General features: G+C 48.5%; 1 protein-coding gene across 1 annotated transcript in view; it reads right to left on the bottom strand.

Annotated features, from left to right (window-relative positions):
• LOC311136575 (neuronal acetylcholine receptor subunit alpha-10-like) overlaps nucleotides 1-13,837 on the bottom strand; it is a gene marked incomplete at both ends in the record, with an annotated part of 21,011 nt that extends 7,174 nt beyond the window's left edge. Inside the window, one exon of the mRNA XM_084170762.1 lies at nucleotides 13,777-13,837. Coding sequence (XP_084026888.1) covers nucleotides 13,777-13,837 — 61 coding nt within the window. The remainder of the gene's footprint in view (nucleotides 1-13,776) is intronic.
• Nucleotides 13,838-14,617: the final 780 nt, after the last annotated feature.

Genomic DNA, 14,617 nt, shown 5'->3' with positions numbered 1-14,617 from the left:
AAATAGCCTCCTCCCTAAGTTTGAGTTATTCACAGCGTTAGCACACTCCACCAACCCTGATGTTCTAGCAGTGTCTGAATCCTGGCTTAGGAAGCCCACCAAAGATTCTGAAATGTCCATTCCCAACTACAACATTTTCTATCTAGATAGAACTGCCAAAGGGGGCAGAGTTGCAATCTACTGTAGAGATAGCCTGCAGAGATAGCCTGCAGAGCTCAACCCCAAATCCGTTAACATGGGCACCCTCATAGATATCATCCTGACTAATTTACCCTCTAAATACACCTCCGCTGTCTTCAACCAGGATCTCAGCGATCACTGCCTCATTGCTTGCGTCCGTAATGGGTCCGCGGTCAAACGACCACCCCTCATCACTGTCAAACGTTCCCTAAAACACTTCAGCAAGCAGGCCTTTCTAATTGACCTGGCCCGGGTATCCTGGATGGATATTGACCTCATTCCGTCAGTAGAGGATGCCTGGTTGTTCTTTAAAAGTGCTTTCCTCTCCATCTTAAATAAGCATGCCCCATTCAAAAAATGCAGAACTAAGAACAGATATAGCCCCTGGTTCACCCCAGACTTGACTGCCCTTGACCAGCACAAAACCATCCTGTGGCGTACTGCATTAGCATCGAACAGCCCCCAAGATATGCAACTTTTCAGGGAAGTCAGGAACCAATATACACAATCAGTTAGGAAAGCAAAGGCTAGCTTTTTCAAACAGAAATTTGCATCCTGTAGCACTAACTCCAAAAAGTTTTGGGACACTGTAAAGTCCATGGAGAATAAGAGCACCTCCTCCCAGCTGCCCACTGCACTGAGGCTAGGAAATACTGTCACTACCGATAAATCTACGATAATCGAAAATTTCAACAAACATTTTGCTATGGCTGCCCATCCTTTCCACCTGGCTACCCCTACCACGACCACCAGCTCTGCACCCTCCACTGCAACTTGCCCATGCCCCCCCCCCCCCCAATCTGGTTTCCGAGCTGGTCATGGGTGTACCTCAGCCACGCTCAAGGTCCTAAACGATATAATAACCACGATTGATAAAAGACAGTACTGTGCAGCCGTCTTCATTGACCTGGCCAAGGCTTTTGACTCTGTCAATCACCGCATTCTTATTGGCAGACTAAATAGCCTTGGTTTCTCAAATGACTGCCTCGCCTGGTTCACCAACTACTTCTCAGATAGAGTTGAATGTGTCAAATCGGAGAGCCTGTTGTCTGGACCTCTGGCAGTCTCTATGGGGGTGCCACAGGGTTAAATTCTCGGGCCGACTCTATTCTCTGTGTATATCAATGATGTCGCTCTTGCTGCTGGTGACTCTCAGATCCACCTCTACGCAGACGACACCATTTTGTAAACTTCTGGCCCTTCATTGGACACTGTGTTAACAAACCTCCAAACGAGCTTCAATGCCATACAACACGCCTTCCGTGGCCTCCAACTGCTCTTAAACGCTAGTAAAACTAAATGTATGCTCTTCAATCGAACGCTGCTTGCACCCGCCTGCCCGACTAGAATCACTACTCTCGGCGGGTCTGACTTAGAATATGTGGACAACTACATAGACATAGGTGTCTGGTTAGACCGTAAACTCTCCTTCCAGACTCACATTAAGCATCTCCAATCCAAAGTTAAATCCAGAATCGGCCTCCTATTTCGCAACAAAGCCTCCTTCACTCATGCTGCTAAACATGCCCTCGTAAAACTGACTATCCTACCGATCCTTGACTTCGGCGATGTCATTTACAAAATATCTTCCAACACTCTACTCAGCAAATTGGATGTAGTCTATCACAGTGCCATCCGTTTTGTCACCAAAGCCCCATATACTACCCACCATTGTGACCTGTACGCTCTCGTTGGCTGGCCCTCACTACATATTTGTCGCCAAACCCACTGGCTCCAGGTCATCTATAAATCACTTCTAGGCAAATCCCTGCCTTATCTTAGATCATTGGTCACCATAGCAACACCCACCCGTAGTATGCGTTCCAGCAGGTATATCTCACTGGTCATCCCCAAAGCCAACACATCCTTTGGTCGCCATTCCTTCCCGTTATCTGCTGTAAATGACTGGAACGAACTGCAAAAATCTCTGAAGCTGGAGACACTTATCACCCTCACTATCTTTAAGCATCAGTTGTCAGAGCAGCTTACCGATCACTGCACCTGTACACAGCCCATCTGTAATTAGCCCACCCAACTACCTCGTCCCCATATTGTTATTTACATTGTTATTTATTTTGCTCATTTGCACCCCAGTATCTCTATTTGCACATTATCTTCTGCACATCTATCACTCCAGTGTTAATACTAAATTATAATTGTAATTATTTTGCACTATGGCCTATTTATTGCCTTACCTCCATAACTTACAACATTTGCACACACTGTATATAGATTTTCTATTGTGTTATTGACTGTATGTTTTGTTTATTCCATATGTAACTCTGTGTTGTTGTTGTTTTTACCGCACTGCTTTGCTTTATCTTGGCCAGGTCGCAGTTGTAAATGAGAACTTGTTCTCAACTGGTGTCAGGGACGGGCGTAGGTGTGGTGTGGAATCAAATGCAGGATGCAGATGCAAGTCCAAAATACTTTAATAAAGTCCACAGAAAAATAACGGCTACAGAACGAGCCGGAAGAACAAGGACAAAATATGCACTCCGCGTAAAAGTACAGCAAACGCACAACGTGCGGACTCTCTAATAAACAATAGAGCTTAAACTGACGGGCAACACCAGCTGACATAGAACAACTACACACAACCACAAGACAGAAACAACGAGAACTTAAAGGACACATAATCAAGACAAAATGAGCAACATGTGTAACAAATCAGACCAAACCAAACACACACAGAAACAACGAACGGTGGCAGCTAGTACTCCGGGGACGACGACCGCCGAAGCCTGCCCGAACAAGGAGAAGGAATAGCCTCGGCAGAAACCGTGACAGTACCCCCCCCTTGACGCGCGGCTCCAGCCGTGCGCCGACCCCGGCCTCGGGGACGACCAGGAGGACGCGGAGCAGGGCGCGTGGGATGACCACGATGGAACTCAGTCAGAAGAGACGGGTCTAAGATATCTCTCCTCGGCACCCAGCACCGCTCCTCCGGACTGTACCCCTCCCACTCCACAAGATATTGGAGACCCCCCATCCGGCGTCTCGAATCCAGGATGGACCGAACTGTGTACGCCAGAGCCCCCTCGATGTCCAGCGGGGGTGGAGGAGTCTCTGCTATCTCACAGTCCTGGAGTGGACCAGCTACCACCGGCCTGAGGAGAGACACATGGAACGAGGGGTTAATATTCTTATAATCAATAGGAAGTTGTAATCTGTAACACACCTCGTTCAACCTCCTCAGGACTTTAAAAGGCCCCACAAACCGCCGACCCAGCTTCCGGCAGGGCAGACGGAGGGGCAGGTTTCTGGTCGAGAGCCAGACACGATCTCCCGGTGCGTACACCGGTCCCTCACTGCGGTGCAGATCGGCGCTCGCCTTGTGTCGACGGATGGCCCGCTGCAGATGTACGTGAGCAGCGTTCCACGTCTCCTCCGAGCGCCGCACCCACTCATCCACCGCAGGGGCCTCGATCTGGCTCTGATGCCAAGGTGCCAGAGCCGGCTGGTACCCTAATACACATTGGAAAGGAGTGAGTCTGGTGGAGGAGTGGCGAAGGGAGTTCTGGGCCATCTCGGCCCAGGGAACATACCTCGCCCACTCCTCCGGCCTGCCCTGGCAATACGACCTCAGAAACCTACCCACATCCTGGTTTACCCGTTCAACCTGCCCATTGCTCTCCGGGTGGTACCCCGAGGTAAGGCTCACCGAGACCCCTAAGCGCTCCATGAACGCTCTCCAGACTCGAGAGGTAAACTGGGGGCCTCGATCAGACACTATATCCTCGGGTACCCCGTAATGCCGGAAGACGTGAGTGAATAGTGCCTCAGCGGTCTGTAGGGCAGTGGGAAGACCCGGCATGGGAAGGAGACGACAGGCCTTCGAGAACCGATCCACAACGACCAGGATGGCGCAGTGGTCTAAGGCACTGCATCGCAGTGCTAACTGTGCCACTAGAGATCCTGGTTCGAATCCAGGCTCTGTCGTAGCCGGCCGTGACCGGGAGACCAATGGGGCGGCGCACAATTGGCCCAGCGTCGTCTAGGGTAGGGGAGGGAATGGCCGGCAGGGATGTAGCTCAGTTAGAGCATGGCGTTTGCAACGCCAGGGATGTGGGTTCGATTCCCACGGGGGTATGAAAAATTTAAAAAATAATGTAAGTCGCTCTGGATAAGAGCGTCTGCTAAATGACGTAAATGTATTTCCCTGGGAGAGGGGAAGGTCAGTAACGAAATCCACCGAGAGGTGAGACCAGGGTCGTTGTGGAACGGGCAGGGGTTGTAGCTTACCCCGGGGCAGGTGTCTGGGTGCCTTACACTGGGCACACACCGAACAGGAGGAAACATAAACCCTCACATCCCTGGCTAACGTTGGCCACCAGTACTTAGTGCTAAGGCAGTGCACCGTCCGGCCAATCCCTGGATGTCCAGAGGAGGGTGACGTGTGAGCCCAATATATAAGTCGATCCCGAACCTCGAGCGGCACGTACGTCCGACCCACAGGACACTGTGGAGGGCTAGGATCGTTACGCACCCTATAGCCAGTGGGATAACCACATTACAATATATATATTTTTTTTTTTTTTTGGGGGGGGGGGGGGGGGGGGGGGGGTAGAAGGATTACTTTATCCTATCCCAGGTATTCCTTAAAGAGGTGGGGTTTCAAATGTCTCCGGAAGGTGGTGAGTGACTCCGCTGTCCTGGCGTCGTGAGGGAGCTTGTTCCACCATTGGGGTGCCAGAGCAGCGAACAGTTTTGACTGGGCTGAGCGGGAACTATGCTTCCGCAGAGGAAGGGGAGCCAGCAGGCCAGAGGTGGATGAACGCAATGCCCTCGTTTGGGTGTAGGGACTGATCAGAGGCTGAAGATACGGAGGTGCCGTTCCCCTCACTGCTCCATAGGCAAGCACCATGGTCTTGTAACGGATGCGAGCTTCAACTGGAAGCCAGTGGAGTGTGCGGAGGAGGGGGGTGACGTGAGAGAACTTGGGAAGGTTGAACACCAGACGGGCTGCGGCATTCTGGATGAGTTGTAGGGGTTTAATGGCACAGGCAGGGAGGCCAGCCAACAGCGAGTTGCAGTAATCCAGACGGGAGATGACAAGTGCCTGGATTAGGACCTGTGCCGCTTCCTGTGTAAGGCAGGGTCGTACTCTCCGAATGTTGTAGAGCATGAACCTGCAGGATCGGGTCACCGCCTTGATGTTAGCGGAGAACGACAGGGTGTTGTCCAGGGTCACGCCAAGGCTCTTCGCACTCTGGGAGGAGGACACAACGGAGTTGTCAACCATGATGGCGAGATCATGGAACGGGCAGTCCTTCCCCGGGAGGAAGAGCAGCTCCGTCTTGCCAGGGTTCAGCTTGAGGTGGTGATCCGTCATCCATACTGATATGTCTGCCAGACATGCAGAGATGCGATTCGCCACCTGGTTATCAGAAGGGGGAAAGGAGAAGATTAGTTGTGTATCGTCAGCGTAGCAATGATAGGAGAGGCCATGTGAGGATATGACAGAGCCAAGTGACTTGGTGTATAGGGAGAATAGGAGAGGGCCTAGAACTGAGCCCTGGGGGACACCAGTGGTGAGAGCACGTGGTGCGGAGACAGCTTCTCGCCACGCCACTTGGTAGGAGCGACCGGTCAGGTAGGACGCAATCCAGGAGTGAGCCGCGCCGGAGATGCCCAGCTCGGAGAGGGTGGAGAGGAGGATCTGATGGTTCACAGTATCAAAGGCAGCAGACAGGTCTAGAAGGACAAGAGCAGAGGAGAGAGAGTTAGCTTTAGCAGTGCGGAGAGCCTCCGTGACACAGAGAAGAGCAGTCTCAGTTGAATGACCAGTCCTGAAACCTGACTGGTTTGGATCAAGAAGGTCATTCTGAGAGAGATAGCAAGAGAGTTGGCTAAAGACGGCACGCTCAATAGTTTTGGAAAGAAAAGAAAGAAGGGATACTGGTCTGTAGTTGTTGACATCAGTGGGATCGAGTGTTGGTTTTTTGAGAAGGGGTGCAACTCTCGCTCTCTTGAAGACGGAAGGGACATAGCCAGCGGTCAAGGATGAGTTGATCAGCGAGGTGAGGTAGGGGAGAAGGTCACCGGAGATGGTCTGGAGAAGAGAGGAGGGGATGGGGTCAAGCGGGCAGGTTGTTGGGCGGCCTGCAGTCACAAGTCGCAGGATTTTATCTGGAGAGAGAGGGGAGAAAGAAGTAAAAGCATAGGGTAGGGCAGTGTGAGTAGGACCAGCAGTGTCATTAGACTTAACAAACGAGGATCGGATGTCGTCAACCTTCTTTTCAAAGTGGTTGACGAAGTCATCCACAGAGAGAGAGGAGGGGGGGGGGGGGGGGGGGAAGGATTCAGCAGGGAGGAGAATGTGGCAAAGAGCTTCCTAGGGTTAGAGGCAGATGCTTGGAATTTAGAGTGGTAGAAAGTGGCCTTAGCAGCAGAAACAGATGAAGAAAATGTAGAGAGGAGGGAGTGAAAAGATGCCAGGTCGGCAGGGAGTTTAGTTTTCCTCCATTTCCGCTCCGCTGCCCGGAGCTCTGTTCTGTGAGCTCGCAATGAGTCATCAAGCCACGGAGCTGGAGGGGAGGACCGAGCCGGCCGGGAGGATAGGGGACACAGAGAGTCAAAGGATGCAGAAAGGGAGGAGAGGAGGGTTGAGGAGGCAGAATCAGGAGATTGGAGGGAGAAGGCTTGAGCAGAGGGAAGAGATGATAGGATGGAAGAGGAGAGAGTAGTGGGAGAGAGAGAGCGAAGGTTGCGGCGGCGCATTACCATCTGTGTAGGGGCAGGGTGAGTAGTGTTGGAGGAGAGCGAGAGAGAAAAGGAAACAAAGTAGTGGTCGGAGACATGGAGGGGAGTTGCAGTGAGATTAGTAGAAGAGCAGCATCTAGTAAAGATGAGGTCAAGCGTATTGCCTGCCTTGTGAGTAGGGGGGGACGGTGAGAGGGTGAGGTCAAAAGAGGAGAGGAGTGGAAAGAAGGAGGCAGAGAGAAATGAGTCAAATGTAGACGTAGGGAGGTTGAAATCCCTCAAACAGGTATGGTTAGGTGCACAACAGAGAGCTCTGGGTAAGTGGGGCGCCTACTCACCTGGAAGGACTCCCCAGTGCGTGGCCTGCCGTCTCTCCCCCTAGGAGACCCCCCCCAGCACCTGGCCGCAGTGTTTCCTCCACGGCCACAGTAGGTACAGGGGTTGGTTCCCCTGGGGCTCCTTTTCCTCTCCTCTCTAGCGCCAGCACCCCCGAGCTCCATCGGACTAGGCTCGGAGGTGCTGGAGGGTGGAATGGACGACCCCCACTCAGGACGTCTGCGTGTGGCCAGCAGGGTGTCGAGGCGAATGGCCATGTCAACCAACTGGTCAAACGTGAGGGTGGTGTCCCTGCAGGCCAACTCACGATGGACGTCCTCCCGTAGGCTGCAGCGGAAGTGGTTATTGAGGGCCCGCTCATTCCACCCTGCGTCTGCCGCTAGAGTCCGGAACTCCAGTGCAAACTCCTGTGCGCTCCTCTTCCCCTGTCGGAGGTAGAATAGACGTTCTCCCGCCGCCTTCCCCTCAGGTGGATGGTCGAATACAGCCCTGAAGCGACGGGAGAACTCCGCATAGGTGATCGTCGCGGGGTCTATTCTCCTCCATTCGGCGTTGGCCCACTCCAACGCCTTGCCGGTGAGACAGGAGATGAGGGCGGAAACGCTCTCGTGTCCCGAGGGCACCGGGTGTACGGTGGCGAGGTAGAGTTCTACTTGTAGGAGGAAACCTTGACACCCGGCAGCGGTACCATCATACGCCCTCGGGAGCGAGAGCCAAATCCCACTGGGTTCCGGAGCGTGGACTAAGGGACTGACCGGTGCTGGTGGTACTGTGGGAGGAGGCGCGGGTGCCCAACTGGTCTCCAGGCGATGCAGGGTATTCATTACTCCTTGTAATGCGTTGGTGATCTGGGCTATCCTGTCATCCTGTCCGCGGACGCGCTCCTCCCATGACTCGGTCGCTGCTGCTGCTCCTGCTGATTCCATGAAGAGGTGTGTAGTTCTGTCAGGGACGGGCGTAGGTGTGGTGTGGAATCAAATGCAGGATGCAGATGCAAGTCCAAAATACTTTAATAAAGTCTGCAGAAAAATAACGGCTACAGAACGAGCCGGAAGAACAAGGACAAAATACGCACTCCGCGTAAAAGTACAGCAAACGCACAACGTGCGGACTCTCTAATAAACAATAGAGCTTAAACTGACGGGCAACACCAGCTGACATAGAACAACTACACACAACCACAAGACAGAAACAACGAGAACTTAAAGGACACATGATCAAGACAAAATGAGCAACAGGTGTAACAAATCAGACCAAACCAAACACACACAGAAACAACGAACGGTGGCAGCTAGTACTCCGGGGACGACGACCGCCGAAGCCTGCCCGAACAAGGAGAAGGAGCAGCCTCGGCAGAAACCGTGACAACTGGCTTACCTGGTTAAATAAAGGTTAAATAAAAAATAAAAAATGTAGGTTGTATTTACAATGGTGTTTGTTCTTCACTGGTTGCACTTTTGCTGCTGTGATTGCACACTGTGGTATTTCACCCAATAGATATGGGAGTTTATCAAAATTTGATTTGTTTTCGAATTCTTTGTGGGTCTGTGTAATCTGAGGGAAATATGTGTCTCTAATATGGTCAATAGCAAAGCTAGCATTCTAGTTTGCTCTGTTTTTTTGTAAATTCTTTCCAATGTGTCAAGTAATGATATTTTTATTTTCTCATGATTTGGTTGGGTCTAATTGTGTTGCTCTCGCCCTCTCTCTCTCTCTCTCTCTCTCTCTCTCTGTCTGTGTTTCTCTGTCTTTCTCCATCTCCCTCCCTCCCTCTCTTTCTCTCTCCCTCCATCTCTCTCTCCTCCCCTTTTCTCTTTACCTAATGGAACAGCAGGTGTCCTCATCTTCAGTTCCTCGTTCTCCTCATTGTTTCTTCTTTCACTCTGTGCCGATCTTGTTTCTATCCCTCTCATCTGTTCTCTCTCTCTGCAACTGTACACACATTTGCCTCTCCCCTTCCGTCTCATTCTCTTCTTCACTCTTTCTCTCTCTTTATCTCAGTTCCGCACTCTCCACCTCTCTCTCCCTCCCTCTGTCCTTCCTTCTCTCTCTATCTCTAGAAAAGGAGGTTTAGTTGTTTGGTGGGTTCATGAGGGTGAGATTAGTCTGCGTTTTTCTCCAGCATTAATCTAAGGGCCCTGGTGCTAACGGGCCTTCACATGCCAGCTGGCACACACTTGTCTAACTACCTACTGTATTGGCCAAAGTGCACACAGCACATGGACATGAGAGGAAACATACACATGAAACCCAAATGCATTTACCAACTAGCACACACATGCACAAACACATGTACAGTGCCTTGCAAAAGTATTCATCCCCCTTGGCGTTTTTCCTATTTTGTTGAATTTCAACCTGTAATTTAAATGGATTTTTATTTGGATTTCATGTAATGGACATACACAAAATAGTCCAAATTGGTGAAGTAAAATGAAAAAAAGAACTTGTTTCAAACAATTCTAAAAAATGTATAACGGAAAAGTGGTGCGTGCATATGTATTCACCCCCTTTGCAATGAAGCCCCTAAATAAGATCTGGTGCAACCAATTACCTTCAGAAGTCACATAATTAGTTAAATAAAGTCCACCTGTGTGCAATCTAAGTGTAACATGATCTGTCACATGATCTCAGTATATATACACATGTTCTGAAAGGCCCCAGAGTCTGCAACACCACTAAGCAAGGGGCACCACCAAGCAAGCGGCACCATGAAGACCAAGGAGCTCTCCGAACAGGTCAGGGACAAAGTTGTGGAGAAGTACAGATCAGGGTTGGGTTATAAAAATATATCAGAAACTTTTAACATCCCACGGAGCAGCATTAAATCCATTATAAAAAAATTGAAAGAATATGGCACCACAACAAACCTGCCAAGAGAGGGCCGCCCACCAAAACTCACGGACCAGGCAAGGAGGGCATTAAAGGCAACAAAGAGACCAAAGATAACCCTGAAGGACCTGCAAAGCTCCACAGCGGAGATTGGAGTATCTGTCCATAGGACCACTTTAAGCCATACACTCCACAGAGCTAGGCTTTACGGAAGAGTGGCCTGAAAAAAGCCATTGCTTGAAGAAAAAAAGAAGCAAACACGTTTGGTGTTCACAAAAAGGCATGTGGGAGACTCCCCAAACATATGGAAGAAGGTAATCTGGTCAGATGAGACTAAAATGTTTGGCCATCAAGGAAAACGCCATGTCTGGCGCAAACCCAACACCTCTCATCACCCCGAGAACACCATCCCCACAGTGAAGTATGGTGGTGGCAGCATCATGCTGTGGGGATGTTTTTCCATCGGCAGGGACTGGGAAACTGGTCAGAATTGAAGGAATGATGGATGGCGCTAAATACAGGGAAATTCTTGAGGGAAACCTGTTTCAGTCTTCCAGAGATTTGAGACTGGGACGGAGGTTCACCTTCCAGCAGGACAATGACCCTAAGCATACTGCTAAAGCAACACTCGAGTGGTTGAAAGGGAAACATTTAAAAGGCCAGACCTCAATCCAATTGAGAATCTGTGGTATGACTTAAAGATTGCTGTACACCAGCGGAACCCATCCAACTTGAAGGAGCTGAAGCAGTTTTGCCTTGAAGAATGGGCAAAAATCCCAGTGGCTAGATGTGCCAAGCTTATAAATAATAATAGTAATAATAATAATAATATGCCATTTAGCAGACGCTTTTATCCAAAGCGACTTACAGTCATGCGTGCATACATTTTTTGTGTATGGGTGGTCCCGGGGATCGAACCCACTACCTTGGCTTATAGAGACATACCCCAAGAGACTTGCAGCTGTAATTGCTGCAAAAGGTGGCTCTACAAAGTATTCATTTTGGGGTGGGGGGGGGGTTGGGGTTTGGGTGAATAGTTATGCACGCTCAAGTTTTCTGTTTTTTTGTCTTATTTCTTGTTTGTTTCACAATTTATTTTATTCTGCATCTTCAAAGTGGTAGGCATGCTGTGTAAATGAAATGATACAAACCCCCAAAAAATCCATTTTAATTCCAGGTTGTAAGGCAACAAAATAGGAAAAATGCCAAGGGGGTGAATACTTTCGCAAGCCACTGTAGGCCTACTGTATAAGAGCATAACCAAACATACAGAAGAGTAGAAATGACAATGTATTGGCTGGTTTCCCAGATATAGATTGAGTCTAGTCCTGGACTAAGAAGAACTGTCTGTGTATTGTCAAACTGACAGGGCCTGGTTGGATTCTCTGTCCCATCATGCCATGAGGCAGTGAAGCGTCAATCCTGCTCATGCCCTTTCTCCTCTAGCATCTGCACACGTATGCACGCACACACACACACACACACACACACACACACACACACACACCTTGAAGGCAGAGAGCACTCTGGGATCAACTCTAATGGTAGTGTCAGAAGCCCGGACCTCATCTACACTGGCTCTGGGTCATTTACATTTTAGTCACTTAGCAGACGCTCTTATCCAGAGCAATTTACAGTTAGTGAGTGCATACATTTTCATACTGGCCCCCCGAGGGAAACAAACCAACAACCCTGGCATTGCAAGCACCATGCTCTACCAACTGAGCTACATCACTCTCTGGCTATAGAATTAACATGCTTTCTAACCACAAATCATTTTTTAAATCACTAACCCTAATTTTAAACCTAACCCCTAACCTTAATCCTAATCCTAGGTTAGGTCACATACTTGTTTATCAGTTTAAGTGATACTGCCAATGATACTGCCAATCTTGACATTTTATTTTATTTCACTTTTTACTGAATTTGACCCCGACCCTGATATCTCTATTCTATCCTCTGACTATCCGTGCGTGCGCACGCGCTCCCCTGTAGCTCAGTTGGTAGAGCATGGCGCTTGCAACGCCAGGGTTGTGGGTTCGTTTCCCACGGGGGGCCAGTATGAAAAATTTATGCACTCACTAACTGTAAAGTCGCTCTGGATAAGAGCGTCTGTTAAATGACTAAAATTTAAAAAATGTAAATGCTCGCGTCCAGGGACGTCCTGATGTTTAATTATTAATGAGCAAGGGTTAAGAAAGTCCCTGTAGCCTCTCTCTGGGTGTACGCCACAGGGAATAGTAAACACTAATTATTTACACACAAGCAGGTCAGAGGATAGGTCTCTCACGCAACACAAGACCACTTTTCTCTCTCCCTCTCCCTCCTCTCCCTTTACATCTCAATTTACCTCTTGTTTTCCTCTTCGTCTCTCCCTCCTCTCCCTTTACATCTCCTTGTCCTTTCCTTCTCCATTTACCTCTTGTTGTCCTCTTCGTCTCTCCCTCCTCTCCCTTTACATCTCCTTGTCCTTTCCTTCTCCATTTACCTCTTGTTGTCCTCTTCGTCTCTCCCTCCTCTCCCTTTACATCTCCTTGTCCTTTCCTTCTCCATTTACCTCGTTGTCCTCTTTGTCTCTCTCTCCTTTCCCTTTAACACTCCTTGTCCCCTCCCTCTCTCTCTCTCTTTTCGCTTTACCTGTCTTCATCCCCTCCCTCTCCTTTCCTGGAAAGCAACATTAGTGATGTTGATTCTTACAAATTGAGTCTACCAATTAAACAAAAAAAACACAAAATAAACCAGGAAGAGCAACAATCAAAGTCCTTGAGACTATTGATTTTAATTTGTTATGGCCAATGTATTGATACGGAATAATTTGATCCACCATGGAGCCAAGACCCTCTCCTCTTCTCAGTTCTCCTTCTCCCCCTCTCTTTGTTTCCCCTTCATTCATCTCCTCTCTTTTGTCTCCTGTCAGTATTTGCATGACCAGGCATGAGTCTGGGTCAGAGGTCAGACAGCATTAACGCGTTGATGCTGGCAGATATCACGTGTCCAGACAACAGTATAATTCTCTCATCTGATCTCTTTGTGTGTGTGTGTGTGTGCGCGCGCGTCTTCTCTTTCAGCCCGGTGGTCACGTCAGAACACACTCTCACTGCGGGTTTAAACCCTAGATGGTTAGGATTAACAAGGGAGGATTTGGGAGAGAGAGAGAGAGAGAGAGAGCGATAGATACAGGAATGATGAGAGGAACAGCTTGCCGTGAGTTCAGCAATCAGGTATTAATGAATAAACACACCACTGCTTTATGAAGAGTGAAACCAGCAATAACAGCAATAGGGTCAGGCACTATGACATGGTAGCCCATCAAGTACATCATATCAGGTTAATTCCATATTTCCATTCCAGTGGGATAAAACGCCTAATTTCTCATCCTGAAATCACCAACCCAGTATGTAGTCCATGCACGCATGCCATTATATCCAGTCCACCTTTGCCTCTAAATGAATCTGTGAGGGATTGTTTATACATTAACTCATCATCCAATGTGAATGTAGCTATAGTCAATTAGGTCAATATACTGTAGGTGGCATTTTATAACACTGGGAAAAAATGAAATAGTCTACTTACTGTAAATTAGGCTACTGACTGACTAAAGTGAGGAAATGTGCCCTCAAAGTCAATTCTGTATTTGAAACTGATTTAAACCATGCATAAGCAATCAGAACCTTCTCTGTAATGCAATTCATGTTGTCAGTTTGTTAAGCAACAAAGAGCACCTACCTGGAAGAAAACTTACACAGAGGAAGAACAGCAACATAGGAAATAAGCTCCATAGATGCATGGTGCTGAACTGGCACAATGTGCCGCTTTATGTTTGATCCAGCAGGCAGAAGAGTAGCAGAAATAGTCACCTACAGCTGAGATATCATCCCAAAGCGATTGAAAGAGAATTTGCCATATCTAGGGATTTTAACACACTACTGAAACGCACCGCGAAGAGACAGCTGCGCACACAGAGCTGATTATGGATGGACTGCTGCTGTGTCCAGTAGAGTACTATTTTTTTTACCGCGCTGTGGTTAGCGACGCACACGGCTAGTAGTATATAACGCGCACACTGAAAGGTACATGCAATACTATAAATAGGTTTGAAACCTCTCTGAGGTGCTGACTGTTGAACCCTCTAATAACTGTGATTATTATTTGACCCGGCTGGTCATCTATGAACGTTTCAACAGCTTGAAGAACGATCTAGCCTTAATGGCCATGTAGGATCCTCTTATAATCTCCACTGGCAAAGCCAGGTGGCAGCAAGTAGCCTAATTAAACACATCCGATTCAGTCTATTGACACGCATGGTTCCACTCTGCAACCCAGTTCATTGTGATACAACTTCATCTTGAGAAAATCAAGCACTATAAAATGCATTAAGCCTATTAAAAATAGAAAGTAAATGCTGATGCTGCATTATACAGAAAAATAGACATGACATACTGTACTATAGCCAGCAGAAGAATGGATGCATTACAACAATATAATTAGCAGAAATAAAGTGAAGAGTTTAAGATCTGATCTAGACATGAGTGCATACTAAATGCATGAGAGAATGTATTGAGCATAA

This window comes from Coregonus lavaretus (assembly GCF_964263955.1).
Source record: "Coregonus lavaretus genome assembly, chromosome: 10".
Classification (NCBI taxonomy): Eukaryota; Metazoa; Chordata; class Actinopteri; order Salmoniformes; family Salmonidae; genus Coregonus; species Coregonus lavaretus.
The sequence above is the reverse complement of the archived record's forward strand: the minus strand, read 5'-3'. Positions and strand labels throughout refer to the sequence as shown.